Source organism: Bombyx mandarina, chromosome 02 (assembly GCF_030267445.1).
Source record: "Bombyx mandarina strain Sakado chromosome 02, ASM3026744v2".
In the NCBI taxonomy this organism is placed as follows: Eukaryota; Metazoa; Arthropoda; class Insecta; order Lepidoptera; family Bombycidae; genus Bombyx; species Bombyx mandarina.
This window is the reverse complement of record NC_143209.1, coordinates 4,978,587-4,998,942: the sequence shown is the minus strand read 5'-3', so window position 1 is coordinate 4,998,942 and position 20,356 is coordinate 4,978,587. Positions and strand designations below refer to the sequence as shown.

The 20,356-nt window shown below is 39.2% G+C and overlaps 3 protein-coding genes and 1 long non-coding RNA gene across 6 annotated transcripts; 1 reads left to right on the top strand and 3 right to left on the bottom strand.

The window, feature by feature from the left end:
* Nucleotides 1–2,185: 2,185 nt before the first annotated feature.
* Nucleotides 2,186–4,527, bottom strand: LOC114250243 (uncharacterized). Its single transcript, XM_028184037.2, has 2 exons — nt 4,485–4,527; nt 2,186–3,060 (listed from the first exon to the last, which is right to left on the bottom strand). Exons 1-2 carry the CDS (start codon nt 4,497–4,499, stop codon nt 2,449–2,451), a joined length of 627 nt encoding a protein of 208 aa, XP_028039838.2. The 5' UTR covers nt 4,500–4,527; the 3' UTR covers nt 2,186–2,448.
* Nucleotides 4,528–6,399: 1,872 nt separating this feature from the next.
* Nucleotides 6,400–8,340, bottom strand: LOC149503409 (uncharacterized). Its single transcript, XM_089733414.1, has 2 exons — nt 8,301–8,340; nt 6,400–7,379 (listed from the first exon to the last, which is right to left on the bottom strand). The coding sequence occupies exons 1-2, from the start codon at nt 8,313–8,315 to the stop codon at nt 6,663–6,665; spliced, it is 732 nt and encodes a 243-aa protein (XP_089589540.1). The 5' UTR covers nt 8,316–8,340; the 3' UTR covers nt 6,400–6,662.
* Nucleotides 8,341–15,574: 7,234 nt separating this feature from the next.
* On the top strand, nt 15,575–17,759 carry RpS21 (ribosomal protein S21). Of its 2 annotated transcripts, XM_028184032.2 has the most exons (4): nt 15,575–15,667; nt 15,752–15,810; nt 16,938–17,129; nt 17,695–17,759. In XM_028184032.2, the coding sequence occupies exons 2-4, from the start codon at nt 15,761–15,763 to the stop codon at nt 17,702–17,704; spliced, it is 252 nt and encodes an 83-aa protein (XP_028039833.1). In that variant the 5' UTR covers nt 15,575–15,667; nt 15,752–15,760; the 3' UTR covers nt 17,705–17,759. The 2 variants fall into 2 exon arrangements, with proteins under 2 accessions (XP_028039833.1, XP_089589520.1); XM_089733394.1 differs by lacking the exon at nt 17,695–17,759 and having other exon boundaries at nt 16,938–17,133.
* LOC149503408 (uncharacterized) lies at nt 17,758–19,879 on the bottom strand. Of its 2 annotated transcripts, none has more exons than XR_016324275.1 (3): nt 19,562–19,879; nt 18,984–19,154; nt 17,758–17,844 (listed from the first exon to the last, which is right to left on the bottom strand). It is a non-coding gene; the product is annotated as an uncharacterized LOC149503408 (long non-coding RNA). The 2 variants fall into 2 exon arrangements; XR_016324276.1 differs by having other exon boundaries at nt 18,992–19,154.
* Nucleotides 19,880–20,356: the final 477 nt, after the last annotated feature.

Below are 20,356 nucleotides of genomic sequence, written 5' to 3'. Positions count from 1 at the left end.
TTTCCGATCCGGTGGTAGATTCTGCGAAGCACGGCTCTTGCTAGGGTTCGTGTTAGCATCACTCCGGTTTGAGCCCCGTGAGCTCACCTACTAGCCACGGTTACGCTGAAATAGCCTCTCAAGGCTATCAGCTTAGGTAGGAAAAAAAAAAAAACTGAATTCCTGTCTTTATTGGACGCTTAAAACGGGACGTCCTAATTGCACCGAGGCATAAATAGGCAGAACTGTGTTACAAACCTGTACAAACACACAATATGCCCTACCATCAGTAGATCGCGGCTGTATGTACATATATTCTGTGGTATATTTGTTCGAAATAAATTTGGCGCCAAATTTAAATATAGAGTACGCTAAGAAAAAGATTATCCATTTATGTAATAAAAAAAAAAAGATGTGGTGTCGTGGGACACCAGGTAGGAACGAAGTTCCTTCGGCTAATGTAGAATCGACACAATTTGCAAAAAAAGAAATGGTGCTCAATTTTATGTAGGTTTTCTTGGTTTTTCTCTTAAATTTTGCTGATTAGTTTTTATTTAAGTAGGGGAAAGTATTTAGGAAATTCAGTATTTTAGGAAATAATGAATTACGTAAAATAAAAAAAATAGTAATTCAAATTATCAATTAAAATAACAAAATATATCTCTTTATTTTTGGTTGACAACATAAAATTACATAGAAATAGAAATAATTACTAAATAGAGAGAGAAGGGATTAGAGAACGAAAAGAAAGAAGGAGAAAGAGAAAGGTATTATACACTACTCGCTTGTGTATGCGACTGTCGCGCCTGCGCACGTTTCATTTTATTCCACGCACTTTTTTCCACGGATTTTTTCTTACGGTTTCACTATCACATTTTTTTCAGTTCGGTCGCGCAGCAAAATCCCTATCCCCTCCAAGCCTGCCGTAAGGAACTTCGTTCCAAAATATTATAAAATAAATAAATACATGTGAGTCACCCACAAGGTATTAGTGTAATTAGGCCACACTTTGCTGTACCTTTCGCTAATGCTAATGTGGGGACCGACTTCTCTTACTTACACTTTGTCTTACACTTTTTACAGGTGGTAGGACCTCTTGTGACTCCGCGCGGGTGGGTACTACCACCCTGCCTATTTCTGCCGTGAAGCAGTAATGCGTTTCGGTTTTTAAGGGTGGGGCAGCCGTTGTAACTATACTGAGACCACTTTACCACTTAACCACTTAACACCAGGTGGGCTGTGAGCTCGTCCACTCATCTAAGCAATAAAAAAATGTTGACTTTCTATAAAAGCGTATTTTTTTGTTTTTTTTTTCAAACTATTATGTGTTTTTCATTACGTCAATTTCAACTAAAGTGAGTTTAAGTATTTATTGGCTGCTTTTAGAATATATACTCGATATAGCTAGTAGAAGAAATATAGTATATTATATAGCCTGGTAGTTTCCCTTCTTGATCTTGACGCAGACACTTCGGGTCTAAAGAAAACAAAAAATCGCTAATCCTGATTATCTTAGTAAGGATAACGGATCAAACTGTTTAAAAGATTGAATTGTCATTGGTCATTTATACCTATGCCAAATTTCGAGTTAATCCGACGTTTTGAAGGGGGTCAAAATCATGTTCAAAGATTCCGCTACATACTAATATACGTATGCAGCTATTATAAGCGTATTAAAATACTCGCACTAAGCACACTTAACGAATCAAACGTGATTTTTCTCCGCAGATATTCTGTCTCCTAGTAAATGTAGTTGGGGTAGAATCCGCCTCTTCGTCAATCAACACAGACGAAGGCTCCCTGAATCTTGAAAGAAGAACTAACAAACAAAGGCCGAGAACGTTCGAACGCAATGGACGATGAAAGATATAGTTATGATAGTGATAATGATGAGATCAATTTTGAAGAGAGTTTTGAGGAAAGTACCATGCGTTAGACGACAAACTCTGCTACGAATCGATCTAAAGCAACCGGATATGATGAAGACAACAGACAAAATATAGACTAACAAGACTCTTCAGCTTAGGATGCGTAAAGCCAAGATTCGTCCGTTTCCGACAGCGACTCAGGGAGCAGCCAAACTTTTTAAAATGAAAAACCAGTGCAACATGAGTAACGGTTTTAGATGACCCGAATAAGTGATGACAAACAAATGTCTACTCTAGTTCTTTACTCTTTTATTCTCTTGTATTAAATGATCCACAAATCACAGCAACACATTTTTTTATTGGAAAGTAAAATACAGAATTAAAACAAAAACACGGGTAGTTAACATTACAAGTGTATACCGTTCAAATGGCTTTGTTTAATCAAATATAAAAGCATAGGGAAAAAAAAAATAGTCATTGTGCTAAATTTAAACTAGATTTGTTCGTGCAACATCGACGTATATAATTTAATGAAATAAGCAAAATGGTGTACTGTATTTTTTTAGATTTTATCACTTAAAAAATCAAACTTGGTTCAGTGCTAAGCACCGCCTGCCGCCGCGGCTGCCGCACTACGGCCGGCAGCTGCTGCGGCCGCACCGCCGCCAGCTGCCGCTGCTGCGGCTGCAGCTGGGCTGCCTTTTTGGCAGTTGCTGCAATTTCCATCTCCCCCATTTGCTCCATTATCTCTTCCGTCACCTCCGTCATCTCCGCCGTCTCCACCATCATTTCCTCCGTCTCCTCCATCTCCCCCTTCACCACCATCATCCCCGCCTTCTCCATTATCTCCATCATCTCCGCCTTCTCCTTCGTCACCACCATCTCCTCCATCTCCTTCGTCTCCGCCATCATCTCCTCCATCGTCGCCGCCGTCTCCTCCTTCTCCTTCGTCTCCACCATCATCTCCACCGTCTCCTCCATCTCCACCATCATCACCATCATCACCAGGGTTGTCTACTCCAGTGCCTCTATCGTCTCCCCCTTCCCCTTCGTCACCGTTCCCATTATCTCCATCTCCACCCCCACCGTTGCCGCCACCACAACCACTACAACCACCACTACCAAGGCCTAATGTATTTAGAACTGGGTTAAGTATCGAAGGAGCAGGAGCAGCTTCGACATACGTCACGGCCACCACGACCAACAGCAACAACTGGAAATAAAACAGAAATTAACGGCAATGCTATATGTATTTACGGGCTACCTATTACAATCGGCTTCTCGCTTTGCCCCTGTCACTGTCCATGTGGAGCGGTGACAACAATAAAATTCAATGTTTTCTTACAGTATATTTAATTCAAATTTATCAAAATTTATTTTCTATTTTTTAGTTGTATTTTCTATAAAAGCGTTTTTTTTTTTCGTTTTTTTAAACTATTAGTTATTTTTAATTTTTTAGTTTAATTTAAATTTTTTCGATTCTGTCTTTTTTAATTTTTATAAAATTTCATCTGAATCAGTCGGTAGCTTATCCGAGAAATAGGTGATCGGCGCGCCTGGTAGTTTCCCTTCTTGGTCTTAACGCATACACTTTGGGTATCAGCAATACAAAAAGTCGCTATTCCTGATTATCCTAGTAAGGATAACGGATCAAACTTTGAATTGTTATAGGTCCTTAATAAGTATGCGAAATTTCGAGTTAATCCGACGTTTTGAAGGGATTCAAAATCATGTTCAAAGATTCCGTTACATACTAAGCATACGTCTGAAGTTAATAAAAACGTATTAAATAGCAATAGCACGGGGACTATAACTATTCGCACGACCACTATTAATACATTTACTAATTCGTGGTGATACCGAATGGCGGTAGGACCTCTTGTGAGTCCGCACGAGTAGGTACCTACACCGCCCTGCCTATTTCTGCCGTGAAGCAGTAATGCGTTGCGAGTTGAAGAGAGTGGCCAGTCTAATTTTTTACTACATTACCTAAAACATAATTCAAGGGCATGCAGAAGAGGATATAATTCTAAACTGGTTAAGAACATTTCTTAATTCGTCGAGTCGATTATTTTAATAGAGCACCATCTTTTTGGCTCGCTGTATCCTTTGGAGACGCCCTGTATAGTTCGTTCTATATAGTTGGTGGATCTCAAAGTTGAAAAACAAAAGCTGTGAATTATTTTAATTGAAGTAATTTTAAGTCGTTAGAAAGATTTCTAGATTAAATTTAACACCTCCAGAAAATTATATAATAGTATACGTCCAGATCAATGCTAGGATAGCCTTAGGAAGCTAACTTGTGTTGGCAACAAATAATGTCAAGACGAAAATAACCAGAGCTACGCTTCAAGTGGCAAATAACTTAATTAAAAGGGAGTTCAAACGCGAATCGCCCTCAAATTCCGCGGTACATTAGGATCATTGACAATAATAGCGACTGAAAAAACCTTAAAAGATACTATTATTTACTCTGCACTGCCTTTGGTTGACTGGTAGAAAGCGCCTTAGGCATTAAGTCCCCCAATGTAAATTTTACATGAGGTGTAATAAATAAATAAAACAAAAAGGTATTGGACACGATCATACAGCTAATTAAATTTATCTAATTAATACAGGTTATAAATTAATATTTACCCATTTTGACTTCATATTCGCCGATATTTTTTTCGAAACTAATGGCAAAACTATAAGTTTTTTGTATTTTATATACTTCTTGAATAAATAGTTGGATTGTGTTTGTTTACCTTTAGCACAAAACGGGTGTGCCTTAGAAAATATGATATATGTCGAAATGCATTTAATATAATTTATTATGCAGTTCAACAATAGAATCATAATGAATGTATCATTTTTATTTGTTATTTTCATTGCATAAAACTCTGTACATACGAATAAATATTTTCTTGTTGTCCGTTCTATATATTACTATATAACACTTTTTTCTAAATCTTTTGTCTAAATACATAATGTAGGTCAATACTCATCTATAAATATGGAAATTTTGATAACTTATTTTCATAGTTGCTTTAGAATTTCATTAAAAAATCATGAAGTTTTTGAAGTTCTCGATAGCGTAAAAGTTAGCTCAGATTTGTATGGAGTTGGAGCCTTTGCGTTTGCCACTAGGGGCGCTGTTCTAACTGTTGACTGTTTTTTTTTTTTTTTTTTTTTTTTTCGGGCCGATGGCCGAACCTCCTACGAGGTCCCCGCGCCTAGGGGGCGCGCGGGGTATGTGAGACTCAACGATCTGCAGGTGTTGAGAGCAGACCGCGGGCCCAAGGAATTTAGGGCCCACCCACTAAACGACTCCCCTGCACTCTTACACCCGGCGTCCGATCTCCGTCCGGGGTCAAAACCCGGTCAGAGTAGGGGGGTTCCCGCGGTCAACACTACAACCAGACACGCGGCGCCACCCCGAGGACGCCCGACCGACGGGTCGTCGAGGCGATAGTCGACGACCAACGACGTCAGTCTCCGCGGTACGGCGGCCCTTCAGGCCGCCCGGGCGATGCCGCTGGTGTTCCGGGATACCCCGCTGGGCCAGAACCAGCCTGCCGGGTCGCAACAGTTGAGTTAACTTTTACGCTATCAAGAACGTTAACAAATAATAGTGTAAAAGTTGAATTTTCTATAAAAGCGTATTTTTTTGTTTTTTTTTTTCAAACTATTGTGTTTTTCATTACAGCTATTTCAACTAAAGTGAGTTTAAGTATATATTGGCTGCTTTTAGAATATATACTCGATATAGCTAGTAGAAGAAATATAGTATATTATATAGCCTGGTAGTTTCCCTTCTTGATCTTGACGCAGTCACTTCGGGTCTAAGGAAAACAAAAAATCGCTAATCCTGATTATCTTAGTAAGGATAACGGATCAAACTGTTTAAAAGATTGAATTGTCATTGGTCATTTATACCTATGCCAAATTTCGAGTTAATCCGACGTTTTGAAGGGGGTCAAAATCATGTTCAAAGATTCCGTTACATACTAATATACGTATGAGGCTATTATAAGCGTATTAAAATACTCGCACTATGCACACTTAACGAATCAAACGTGATTTTTCTCCGCAGATATTCTGTCTCCTAGTAATTGTAGTTGGGGTAGAATCCGCCTCTTCGTCAATCAACACAGAGGAAGGCTCCCTGAATCTTGAAAGAAGAACTAACAAAAGACGCCGAGAACGTTCGAACGCAATGGACGATGAAAGATATAGTTATGATAGTGATGATGATAAGATCAATTTTGAAGAGAGTTTTGAGGAAAGTACCATGCGTTAGACGACAAACTCTGCTACGAAACGATCTAAAGCAACCGGATATGATGAAGACAACAGACAAAATATAGACTAACAAGACTCTTCAGCTTAGGATGCGTAAAGCCAAGATTCGTCCGTTTCAGACAGCGACTCAAGGAGCAGCCAAAAATTTTATAATGAAAAACCAGTGCAACATGAGTAACGGTTTTAGATGACCCGAATAAGTGATGACAAACAAATGTCTACTCTAGTTCTTTACTCTTTTATTCTCTTGTATTAAATGATCCACAAATCACAGCAACACATTTTTTTATTGGAAAGTAAAATACAGAATTAAAACAAAAACACGGGTAGTTAACATTACAAGTGTATACCGTTCAAATGGCTTTGTTTAATCAAATATAAAAGCATAGGGAAAAAAAAAATAGTCATTGTGCTAAATTTAAACTAGATTTGTTCGTGCAACATCGACGTATATAATTTAATGAAATAAGCAAAATGGTGTACTGTATTTTTTTAGATTTTGTCACTTAAAAAATCAAACTTGGTTCAGTGCTAAGCACTGCCTGCCGCCGCGGCTGCCGCACTACCGCCGGCAGCTGCTGCGGCCGCACCGCCGCCAGCTGCCGCTGCTGCGGCTGCAGCTGGGCTGCCTTTTTGGCAGTTGCTGCAATTTCCATCTCCCCCATTTGCTCCACCTTCTCTTTGGTCACCTCCGTCATCTCCGCCGTCTCCACCATCATTTCCTCCGTCTCCACCATCTCCGCCATCTCCCCCTTCACAATCACCATCTCCGCCTTCTCCATCCCGATCTCCTCCATCTCCCCCTTCACCACCATCATCCCCGCCTTCACCACCATCATCCCCGCCTTCTCCATTATCTCCACCATCTCCGCCTTCTCCTTCGTCACCACCATCTCCTCCATCTCCTTCGTCTCCGCCATCATCTCCTCCATCGTCGCCGCCGTCTCCTCCTTCTCCTTCGTCTCCACCATCATCTCCACCGTCTCCTCCATCTCCACCATCGTTTCCATCGTCACCACCGCCATCTCCACCATCATCACCATCATCACCAGGGTTGTCTACTCCAGTGCCTCTATCGTCTCCCCCTTCCCCTTCGTCACCGTTCCCATTATCTCCATCTCCACCCCCACCGTGGCCGCCACCACAACCACCACTACCAAGGCCTAATGTATTTAGAACTGGGTCAAGTGTCAAAGGAGCAGGAGCAGCTTCGACATACGTCACGGCCACCACGACCAACAGCAACAACTGGAAATAAAACAGAGATTAACGGCAATGCTATATGTATTTATGGGCTACCTATTACAATCGGCTTCTCGCTTTGCCCCTGTCACTGTCCATGTGGAGCGGTGACAACCACTATGAATACATTTACTAATTCGTGGTGATACCGAATGGCGGTAGGACCTCTTGTGAGTCCGCACGAGTAAGTACCACCACCCTGCCTATTTCTGCCGTGAAGCAGTAATGCGTTGCGAGTTGAAGAGAGTGGCCAGCCTAATTTTTTACTACATTACCTAAAACATAATTCAAGGGCTTGCAGAAGAGGATATAATTCTAAACTGGTTAAGAACATTTCTTAATTCGTCGAGTCGATTATTTTAATAGAGCACCATCTTTTTGGCTCGCTGTATCCTTTGGGGACGCCCTGTATAGTTCGTTCTATATAGTTGGTGGATCTCAAAATTGAAAAACAAAAGCTGTGAATTATTTTAATTGAAGTAATTTTAATTCGTTACAAAGATGTCTAGATTAAATTTAACACCTCCAGAAAATTATATAATAGTATACGTCCAGATCAATGCTAGGATAGCCTTAGGAAGCTAACTTGTGTTGGTAACAAATAATGTCAAGACGAAAATAACCAGAGCTACGCTTCAAGTGGCAAATAACTTAATTAAAAGGGAGTTCAAACGCGAATCGACCTCAAATTCCGCGGTACATTAGGATCATTGACAATAATAGCGACTAAAAAAACCTTAAAAGATATTATTATTTACTCTGCACTGCCTTTGGTTGACTGGTAGAAAGCGCCTTAGGCATTAAGTCCCCCAATGTAAATTTTACATGAGGTGTAATAAATAAATGAATAAAACAAAAAGGTATTGTACACAATCATACAGCTAATTAAATTTATCTAATTAATACAGGTTATAAATTAATATTTACCCATTTTGACTTCATATTCGCCGATATTTTTTTCGAAACTAATGGCAAAACTATAAGTTTTTTGTATTTTATATACTTCTTGAATAAATAGTTGGATTGTGTTTACCTTTAGCACAAAACGGGTGTGCCTTAGAAAATATGATATGTGTCGAAATGCATGTCATATAATTTATTATGCAGTTCAACAATAGAATCATAATGAATGTATCATTTTTATTTGTTATTTTCATTGCATAAAACTCTATACATACGAATAGATATTTTCTTGTTGTCCGTTCTATATATCAATATATATCACTTTTTTTCTTTATGAGTCTGATCAGGTAGGACGTCTTGTGAGCACATACGGGTAGGTACCACCACCCTGCCTATTTCTGCCGCGAAGCAATGCGTTTCGCTTTTAAGCAGCCATCCAAGCAGCTTTGAGGTAGCCATTGTAATAAAGAACTCATATCCGTCACATTGTAACAAAGCATGGCCTTATTAATCGTTTAAAATCATTTCTTTTGGACTCACAAAAACTAATCTAATTTATAGTATTTATAGTAACTAATTTAATCCTAGCTTGTGAAAACTTCCTTTTATTAAATTTTTATTTATTTTTATTTTTTTTAAGCTGCCCACAGGTTGTTATTACTGTGTGCTTATTATGTTTTGTATTCGGGTTCACCATTTAATTTGATTTTTATTTTGTTTTTTCTTAAATTTTTATTATTTACTAATTTTACTAATTTATATCATATTCTGAGTATGTACACACGTACGGAGTCTTCATTCCCGCAAAGAACCAAAGGGAAACGGGGGTGACTGAAAATCAGCGCTGTTCAATTTATCAACCTTGAACAGCAATAGCTGAGCCACCTCCTTTTGCCTTTTTCTCTTTTTTTTGCTTTTCTTTTTTTTTTGTATTTCATTTTATGATGTGAAAGGCAATAAATGATCTTTATTATTTATTATTATTATTATATCCCAAAATGGGTGGCGTTCCTAAGGAACGTGGATCTCCATGATGACCTGGAGCTTGACTCAGTCAGTAAGTATCTACAGTCGGCATCATTGCGCCACTTAGAGAAGACGGCACGACATGAAAACCCCCTTGTCGTGGCCGCCGGTAATTTCATACCCAATCCTGTGGACCGAATGGTAAATAGTCGACGTCGCCCTAAATGCGTCATTACGGATCCTCCCGATCCATTAACGGTGCTTTTAGGTACCGCAAGCACCGGTCACCGTCCTCGTCGAACCCATCGCTTGCGACGAAGGGCTCGACGAGTAAATTAACCCATTAGCACAGCCCACTGAGTTTCTCGCCGGATCTTCTCAGTGGGTTGCGTTTCCAATCCAGTGGTAGATTCTGAGAAACACTGCTCTTGCTAGGGTCAGTGTTAGCTTCTTTTTTTTTTTTTCTACCTAAGCTGATAGCCTTGAGAGGCTATTTCAGCGTAACCGTGGCTAGTAGGTGAGCTCACGGGGCTCAAACCTGATGGTGTTGCTAACACGAACCCTAGCAAGAGCCGTGCTTCGCAGAATCTACCACCGGATCGGAAACGCGACCCACTGAGAAGATCCGGCGAGAAACTCAGTGGGCTGTGTCTGAGAGTTAATTTACTCGTCGAGCCCTTCGTCGCAAGCGACGGGTTCGACGAGAACGGTGACCGGTGCTTGAAGTACCTAGAAGCACCGTTAGTGGATCGGAAGGATCCGAGATGACGTGTTTTGGGCGACGTCGACTGCTTTCCATTCTGTCCGCAGGATCGGGAATGTAGTTACCGGCGGCCACGATGAGAGGGTTCTCGTGTCGTGCCGCTTTATCGAAGTGGCGCATCGACGCCGACTGCATATACTTACTGGTGGACTCTAAGTCCAGGTCGTCATGGAGGTCAGTGTTAGCAACACTCCGGTTTGAGCCCCGAGAGCTCATCTACACGTACAAAAGTAATTTACGTTGATAATGTCTATTCTCTCCGGTAACCACTCAAACAGGCCGGACTGTGAGTTCGTACATCGCTTAAGCCCTTTGCTTAAACATTAAAGAAAAGATTTAATGGTAGGGCGCTGCGTGTTTGGATCTAAATACCGCTAAGTCCCAAATTATGGGTTCTAATATATTGAAGGGAACAAATAACACAAAATAGTAAGCAGCTATCCAAACTTATTTAAATTGCATTAAATGGAACATCAACATTTTTATCAAACTCGATTTTCATTTTTTTATTGCCCTTGTAGGCAGACGAGCATACGGCCCACCTGATGGTGAGTGGTTACCGTCGCCCATGGACTTCAGCAATGCCAGGGGCAGAGCCAAGCCGCTGCACACCGAATTTTAATTTTTCTAGAACTTTCTTTGAATTCTAAACGTGGTACCTTTGTGCGTTCTTAGCTGGTTTTTTTTTTCAAAATACGCTAAAATTATTATAATTTATGGAAATATAAAATAAAATAATAATAATAAATAAAAAAACAAGTGCAGTAACAATCGGAGCCTTGTAATGCTTCTTCACAATGACACGTCAAATCAACGCGTTTGTGTGTGAAAAATAATAAGTACAATGCAGTTGTGTGTTCAAGTGTTCTTATTATTCCATAAATTACACGAGGGGGAGTCGTTGCAATGGAAAATACGCTATAAATAACTTAAATTTGTCATAAATGTCATTAAAAATTGTCATTACCTAAAAATATCGTGCTAATACTAAAATGTACCTATCGCCTGTCATCCAGAACGAGAACCTAACACGGGATCTGGTGAACCCGCAATGACAGACATCGTCATGTCTCTTTCTAACGCCAAGTTTTTTCGCTTTTAAAGGTGGGACAACCATCCGAGTCTCAATGTGGTCGCGACACTCATATTCTCATGTTTGTTAGCGCCGATCAGATGGGCCACCCATTCATAAATCTCTCTTCTTCATCGTTCCCTTACTGCTGAGAATCGCGACCACATTTGGCTTTCCTCCGCAGTGTTCGGTCATGGGTGGCATGGACCGTCTAGTATAGAATTCCACCAACCGCTTTCTTAACCAGATCTGACTATCTGGCTAGTGTTCTGCCCACGGCGCGCCTCCCTCAATGCGACCCAAAATTATGAGCTTCTCTAATTCATTTCTGGGAGATCGCAGGATGTGTCCGAAGAAACTCATAACAAGTGCTTCGCTCTTGTATACAACAATAGCAAATCATCATTATTTTTGATTTGGTCTATCGTAAATACCAATTAAGGGAGTCTTAATTTAACCCATGTTACAATTTGTGGGGTAAAATTGACCAACCTCCGATACGCCGCCGACACCACTCTTATAGCGGCTAATGAAAGCGAGATGGCTGCTCTCATGAGCAAGCTTGAAGTAATTATCCTTGAATTTGGCTTTGCCATTAACCGATCCAAAACAAAAGTGATGGTAATAGACCGCATGAACAAACCAGAGCACACGGGGTCACTGCATCTTGAAACAACGGAAAGATTCATTTTTTTTTTATTACTTAGATGGAGGACGAGCTCACAGCCTATCTGGTGTTAAGTGGTTACTAGAGCCCATAGACATCTACAACGTAAATGCGCCACCCACCTTGAGATATAAGTTCTAAGGTCTCAGTATAGTTACAGCGGCTGCCCCGCCCTTCAAACCGAAACACATTTCTGTTTCACGGCAGAAATAGGCAGGGTGGTGGTACCTATCCGCATGGACTCACAAGAGGTCCTACCACCAGTAGGTAATACCTATTTACCTGGGCTCCATGATTGTGAATACTGGATCGTGCGAGCATGAGATTCGAAGACGTATCCGGATAGCAAAAAGTGTAATGTTTCAGCTTGATAGCATTTGATCCCATAGAAATATCTCCAAACCAATCGTAAACTTGTAACAAGTCTTGTGTTTTCTATCTTCTTATATGGGGTGGGAGATCGACTCTAAAGAAGGCTGATCGAAGTCGGATCGACACATTTGAGATGTGGTGCTGGAGGAAAATGCTGCGGATTCCCTGGACGGCGCATCGGACAAACGCATAAATCCTGGAAGAACTAGGCGTCTCCACAAGACTCTCACTTGCCTACGTAGGATTTTCAAGTTTTTCGGTCACGTTGCAAGGAAAAAGGGTGACAATCTCGAAAGACTACTCATGACCGGCAAAGTGGAAGGAAAGAGGTCTAGGGGACGTAGTCTCATGCGCTGGTCCGATCATATTAAGATGGCTTTGGACTCCAGCATCAATGTCGCTATCCACTGCGCGGAGGACAGGAAGTTGTGGAGGAACATAGTCCTAACAATAGTGCTCCGTAAAGGTCAAGACCCTCAGCACTGAGGAACACAATTCACTGAAGAGGAATTTAACCCACTGGGTCTGAAAATTCCCCGCAAAAGGGCTTGCGGTACGCGATTGGCATTCGAGCATGGGTAGACTGCGAGAGAACCTCCCTTATGGTAGACGGTAGGAGCGCAAGATTAATCGCTGTGGCGAGCCTTGGTGGAGGCTATGTTTGCCCGCCCCTGGGGTAGAATTCATCCACTACCTAGAACCACTGCGTTCATCCCCAGTGCGCTTCCAGAGATCTTTTTTGCCACATACCATCCGGCTTTTGAATGAGCTCCCCTCTTAGGTGCTTCCCGAGCGCTATGACTTGTCCTTCTTCAGACGAGATTTTAGTAAGGTAGAGAGTATTAATTAAACAGTAGGCTACGACTTGGCTGTGCCCCTGGCATTGCTGACTGACGTCCATAAACGACGGTAACCACTCACCATCAATGAGGTGCTTGTAGGCAGACGGGCCGTTTGCTCGTCTGCCTATAAGGACAATAAAAAACCAAGACCAGACTTTATTTATTTTTAGTTTTCAATTCAGCTTGCCGCTAAAATGGCCCATCATTAGTTTTTGTGCTATTTCATATTATTTTTCACCACTCGCTGGAGGTGGTAGGGCCATAAACCCTTTTGTAGTTTTGATCCATGTGGAACTATTGCGACTTCTCCATGTGACCATGGAGTTTCTCCTTTTTCCTCACAGCGCATGCTGATTGGACCAGTGCCAAGGCACCGCTTACACGTGTGCCTTCGCAACTTGCAGTGCCAAGTGGAGGTTCACACTAAATTCTCGGTTTGTTATGACCGATAATGATTCTGGATTCATCATCATCATCATTCCTTCATCATCAGGCAACAGCTTTCCAATGCTGGACATAAGCCTATTTTTATTCCTACATTTGTTGATAGCCTTGGGAGGCTATATCAGCGTTGCCCTAGCGTGTAGGTGAGCTCTCGGAGCTCAAATTGCTAACACTGACCCTAGCAAGAGCAGTGCTTCGCAGAATCTACTACCCTAGGTATCATGCCACCAGCATGAAATTTCGTAATTATTTTCGTCAACGTAGGTGTACCCACTCGGACGCTAATTTAATTTTTTTGCGAAAGTAAAGGCCATAAAATACCTTTATTGCCACATCCCTTACCCTAGGGATGTCATTTTTCTACGTCAACGTCACTGTCCCGCGTATGAAGTACTATGAACCTAAATTTATTAAAGCTTAAATCTTGAACAGTAAATATTTTCTTCTATTGAGAAAAGATAACGAGAATTGATGCTATTATTTGATATCGATGAAAAAAACGACACTAAAGAAAGACAGACATAACCACAAATATATGGGATTCATCCATCCTGGGATCTACGACCCGCCCTCGTTTCGCTTCGGAAACTGTAATTTATTATTGATTTCTCCACTATTTAATGGATGTTATTAAACATATAAACCTTAATCTTCAATCACTCTATCTATTAAAAAAAAACGCATCAAAATCCGTTGTGTAATTTTAAAGATTTAAGCATACATAGGGACAGATATAGGACCCGAGAAGCGACTTTGTTTTAATTAAGTAGTGATGAGAATGAGGTATGACCACTGAGGTATGAAACCTGTGGAAATGAAACGTCAACAAAAATTCGTGCCACTGTGACGTCATCTGGCCAGAAAACATAGCGGTTTTAGTGCTGCCCAGAAGATTTTAATGTTATTAGATTTTATCGATAACCGTTCTTGGTTCATTTTATTTTAAATATTGTTGAATATAAATTATTTGTAGAATTTATACTTTAATAGGAAGTAAGTATATTGTTATGTGCAAAGATGATGTGATTTAGATGTGTGAAATCTAAGGCAAGTTCGTGCTTCAAATTTGCCCAGTAAACGATATGACGACTTTTAAAAGTTGCTACACTGATTTTATAAAGTTGTCGTTTGACAACTCAGTCACCGCAAAACATAAAAATATGGCGTAGTACACTGCCATCTGCCCATTTCTAGCATGCTGAATGTTATCGTCGTTTCGTATGTTGCCGTGTCACTCGCACTTGCGTATAAATGGCGGAAAGGGATGAAAGCTTTATTTATGTCGGCGATAAAACGTTAGCAAGCTAGCTATGCTGTTTTGCATATCAAAATAAGAGTACGTGTTTTTCTTAGACTACTTACCTCTCTATTACAATCTCTTTTAATTGTGCTGCTGACTCTAAAGTCCGTAACACAATAGCGCAACGCACCTCGAGGTAGGTGCGCTGCACCATTTGATCACTCTCACTAGAGAGTGATTCAAATTTTAAACTTATCAAGGGACCGCGTGATAAAAAAAAACCTTCAGAACATTTATTTAATTACAAACGTCATCCCTTGTGACTTCCTCTCTAAAATCACTTAATTATTACAAATTTAACGAATTTGCAATAGTTTTTTACGGAATTTTACTTAAATAGTACCGAAGAGAGATTTTGTCGGTAACCGTTTTCCCGAAATATCTAAACAGAATGTCTAAATATGTTTTGATGACACATTTTATTAAGAGGTATTTATGATTGGTGTCATAATCAATAGATTCCGACCGAAAAATGGTGTCCGATTTTTCGAAGTAGTGCTCCATAATGAATTTAAATATATATAGATAATAGTTTTGGGACATCGACTTCGACTATGTTTATGTGTGTGCCTTCAAAATTGGTGCTATTTGTATAAGTAATTGTATGTATAGAACAATATGTCGCGTCCATACTTTATAGGTCTATAGGTATGACACTTCGGAAAGCTTGAAATTTTACCGCGTGTAAATTACTCGCATGTTTGTTTGGCTCTGTTAAATTAATCAAAAATATTGTGGACTTTTATTAATTTTACATCTAACAGTAAGATCGGATGTAGATTTTACAGTCTTTGACCGTTGATTCGACGCTTTGAATCGATTCCTTTATTTTGAAAAAAAAATCGATCATTTATGTCAAAAAATCGATTTCTCTATTATTCTATGGCAAAGAGGCATTCCTATCCTACACAGCAGAAACGCCATCTTTCTTTCGCATCTGTCAATTCCGTGTACCGTGTGGACGTGTAGGTTTTTCATGTTTTATTGACATATTATCAACATTTCGACGAGTTTTAACCGTGAAATTACTTAAAAACTTTCCATTGCAGACATATAAAATGCAGAACGACGCCGGTGAATTCGTTGACTTGTACTGCCCGAGGAAATGGTAAGCGACAGAGGTTATGTTAAACTTAACCACATTTTTATGAATTCAAAACCACGATTCTGATTTCTAAAAAAGGAATTATGTAGTCATCGTGATCATGTAGAATCCCTAACTAATATTAGTTACCCTAATAACATCTCATATCACATAATATGTAAACTAAGGAACATCCTAAGTCCAACAATCGCAGTGAGCCCCAGTCCAGTCCTTCATATAAATTTAGTATTGTATCGAACTACTACTGTACTCACTTTGAACGTAATAGGTATGTATACAGCATATATCCAAAATATGGGTTTCATACTAACATTATAAACACAGAATTGAGTATGTTTATTACATATTCACGTCTTTACTACCAGACGAGCATAAATTCATAAGCATCAGTGATAAGTGTGCTTTTCGCGTGACAAGATCATTGTAGTTGTAGATAGCCACTTGGCTGTCACCCTGACACTGCTAATATTCTTGACAAATTATAGCCACTGATCTTTTACCGTAATCTTTTAATATTTATAGAAAAATTAAGAACTTAATTCAATAGTTCACTAGAGAATCATCTATATTATTAATACGTGGAGCAAAAACTTTGTATCCCTTTTTACAAAAATTACGCGGACGGAGGAGTATGAAATTTTCCACACTTATAGAGTATAGAGAAGAAGTGCACAATGCTAATATTTTTTTAAAATAATGCATAAAAGATACATTAAATCAATAAAGAAAACATTACACACACTACCATGTATTTGACACACACACATAATATACTCTTTGTTTATTGTCAAACTTTGTTATTGCTTAAAGTCTGTAGTCAAATTGAGAATAGGTTAGTATTGTTTATCTTTAATATTACAAGTATTTGTATATAGTGTAGTCTTGGCGAAATCTGTAACAATAGGACTGTAATAATGTTGAAAGTTATAATTTCAATTAATTATAGTCAAATTTCGACTACTGTGGGACCACTAGTATATAAAATTGCACAAAAAAAAAATATATATATTAAATTTTGCAATAGGAGCAAACCCATGTAATACACAAACTTTAAACAAGACATTAGAAATAAAAAATCTATTTACACTTAACACGTAATGCAGAAGCTAAATGTCTACTTTAAACTACAGCTCGGCCAGCAACCGCCTCATCCACGCTAAGGACCATGCTTCAGTACAGCTAGTGATTGCTGACGTAGACCCCGCCACAGGTCGTGCTGCTGACACATCTAAAATGTATGTTGTCTGTGGGGCTATCCGAAGGATGGGAGAGTCTGATGATTGCATCGTGAGGTTAACAAAGAAAGATGGTATACTGGCTAAGTGAGTATTTTAATTATTTTTGAAGTGCTTAAAGTTTCAAATGAATGGAATTCTATTTTTCTTTATTATGATTAAGCAAAGACTGATCACTGTAGTTTTATCCAACCATAATGGGGCAATGCAAAGCTGCCATCGCTCCAAACATGTTTGTCGGATCTCCCACTTTCGGTGCTTTTAGGCCCTTCACACACTGGTCACTGTCCTCATCAAACTCTGTGGACAATTCTGTAGATAATGTCTTAGCATTAGCCGAGAAAAGGTTTTTTTTTTTTCATAAAATTATGTATTTACAAAAGCTTATCTCAATTCCAATTCTGGACCCTCAGGGATTATTCAAAATTCTACAAACAATTATCATCATCAAATGGAATATTCTGCCACTTTGCAGCATTATGTTCCTTTTATATCCAAGTGACCTAATTTTACTAGCCTATTTTTAAAAATCACCTTTTTAATACTTATATATTCAATATAAATAATTAAATACAATAATGTGTGCTGTGTAGGGATCGTTAACATAAACCTTAAGATGCATTGAATTAATTTGACACTTTTTTTGTTTCAGAAACTATTAACATCTCGTTCGTCAAACAACTATTTTATAAGATAAAATAAAAAGCAAAAAATACATCTTTTTGTTTCATTTAATACATTTTACAAATATTATTTCATCACTTTAAATGCTTTAAAAAATCTTCATTTTATGTAATGATATCTGTAAATACAAGAATAACATTAATAATATGTATGCCGGTTGTGTGCAATATAGTGCCAACCTCTATTGCAGCTATCATATAATCAGGCATTCAAATTTATTTAATGGTAGGCAGCGACTTGGCTCTGCCATGAGGGACGGTAACCAGTTACCACCACGTGAGCCGTATGATCGTCTTCGAAAAAAAAAAAATTTAAAGGGGCCGGGGCATTCACAAGGGCTCAAATTCTACAGACTGTCAAGATGAATCTTGACCTTTACTCCTCATTTCCTCTCTGAATTTAGACCCCACTGCAGAAAACGTGTTGCGTCGAGCTATTTATCACTGTTTATAAATCTAAACAAAACGACCAAAAAAAAACAATCTGCTTTCAATGCCTAAACCATTCAGCTGATGCCTTTGAAACTTGCCTTTGTTATATAAGAGGTTTTTTTTCTCCCTACCTATGCTGATAGCCTTGAGAGGCTATTGCAGCTTCGCCCTAACATGTAGGTGAGCTCACGGGGCTCAAACCAGACTGATGCTAACACTGGCCTTATAAAGAGCAGTGTTTCGCAAAATCTACCACCGGATCGGAAACGCGACCCACCGAGAAGATCCGGCGAGAAACTCAGTAGGCTTTGTCTTTGGGTTAAAAAGAGAGGTGACGCAGTTATGTACGAATCTGTGAATACATCATAATGTTTCACACATTTCTGTCAATGAGACTTCAATGTATAAACTTTACAACCATATTTAGTAGGGCCGCCTAATTACCTACATAACTAGTTATTCAATATCTTAATAATTGAAAATGCTATGTAGCGGCTTCATATGTGTATAATCTGTGACCATAAAATGCTAACACCTGGAAAAACAAATTATAACAAATAAATTAATTGAAAATACTGAACAATTTAATGTGGGGTTTTTTTATCCATTTATCCTAATAAAAACCGCATGAAATCCGCATAAAAAACGAAATGACGCATGACGGCGTCGTGGACGTCAAATGTCGTAAGCAACTTCAAATTTCTCGGAATTCACATTTCCTCTTAACAGTGTATATTTTTACGTAGGTACATGCGAACGATTGGGTTTAGACCTCTCGTTTTTGTCTCTTATAATAAACTCATTTAACAACTATTAATGTTCTTACAGTCCTACCGCGTAGAGTTTAGTGTAGTCATTATTTGCCCCGTCCTCCACAACCGGCTTTACCACCAGGAGGCGGACGACATATTGTCTTCTTTTTACAGCAGCTCACTTCAATTGTTCTCAACAACAGCCACGCCAACCACCACCACAGATTAAGAGTGGAGGACGCCATCTGTAATAGGTTGTTTCATTTTATCTCACCTCATTTATAACATTGTCATGAATTTGGGTTGAACGTGGACCGGGTTTGACCGAGCCAGATTGTTCCATTAATTTTGAGTTTTTCGGCTGTGTGGATCTTCTGTCATTCTTATTCTTGAAGCATTTCAGGAAATGTGAAATCATATAAATTGTTGTAGACAAATATTGCGTTCATTTTTATTCTTGAAGCATTTCGGAAAATGTGAAGTCATATTATAGTAGACAGATATTGCGTTCATATAAAGTATTTCAACAATTTCACCGCCAAATTAACGCCTGTCCGAAAGCTGTTCATAGCTTGTCTCCATCATGCTAAATAACTCCATGAGGCGCTTCCACTAACTAATATCAGTTACTGTCAACTGTTACTATACTCACTATTTATTATCTCGTAAATAAATTTTTCGTTTATAATCACCAATATTTCGGCTTGCAACCCCCGGGACAACGCGGCGGCCGACACGACGACTTTTTTTTACAAGCTAGGGCGCTGGCAACTTGTAGTAACAGGCAAAGCAAAATCCACAAACGATTGTTTTTCTTCATGATTAAACGGAAATTTTTGGCAAACTATGATTTTAATGTTCCAGTAAAATTAACTACATTTTGATGGGTTTTTTATCACTTTGAATTTCCATTGTGATTTGACGTTTGGTTTTTGAAAGTGTTTTGTTCCGATGTCATTGTTTTTTTTTCTGCTAGAAGTTTTGTGACAATGAAAGAAGTTTAGATTTAGAATTTTCCAAACGACGTTATAATTTTCACTCTACATGTGGTGTACTACTTGACTCTGGTAGTTTTTTAAATTAAGCAGGACATCCCTCACCCAACTGCTGTTAAGTGGTAAACAAAGTTCATAGACATCACAACGTCGATGCATTTTTTTTATTGCTTATGTGGGTGGACGAGCTCACAGCCCACCTGGTGTTAAGTGGTTACTGGAGCCCATAGACATTCATAACGTAAATGCGCCACTCACCTTGAGATATCTACTGCCCCACTCCTTAAACCGAAATGCATTACTGCTTCACGGCAGAAATAGGCGGGGCGGTGGTGCCTACCCGTGCGGACTCACAAGAGGTCCTACCACCAGTAATTACGCAAATTATAATTTTGCGGGTTTCATTTTTATTAGACGATGTTATTCCTTCACCGTGGAAATCAATCGTGAAC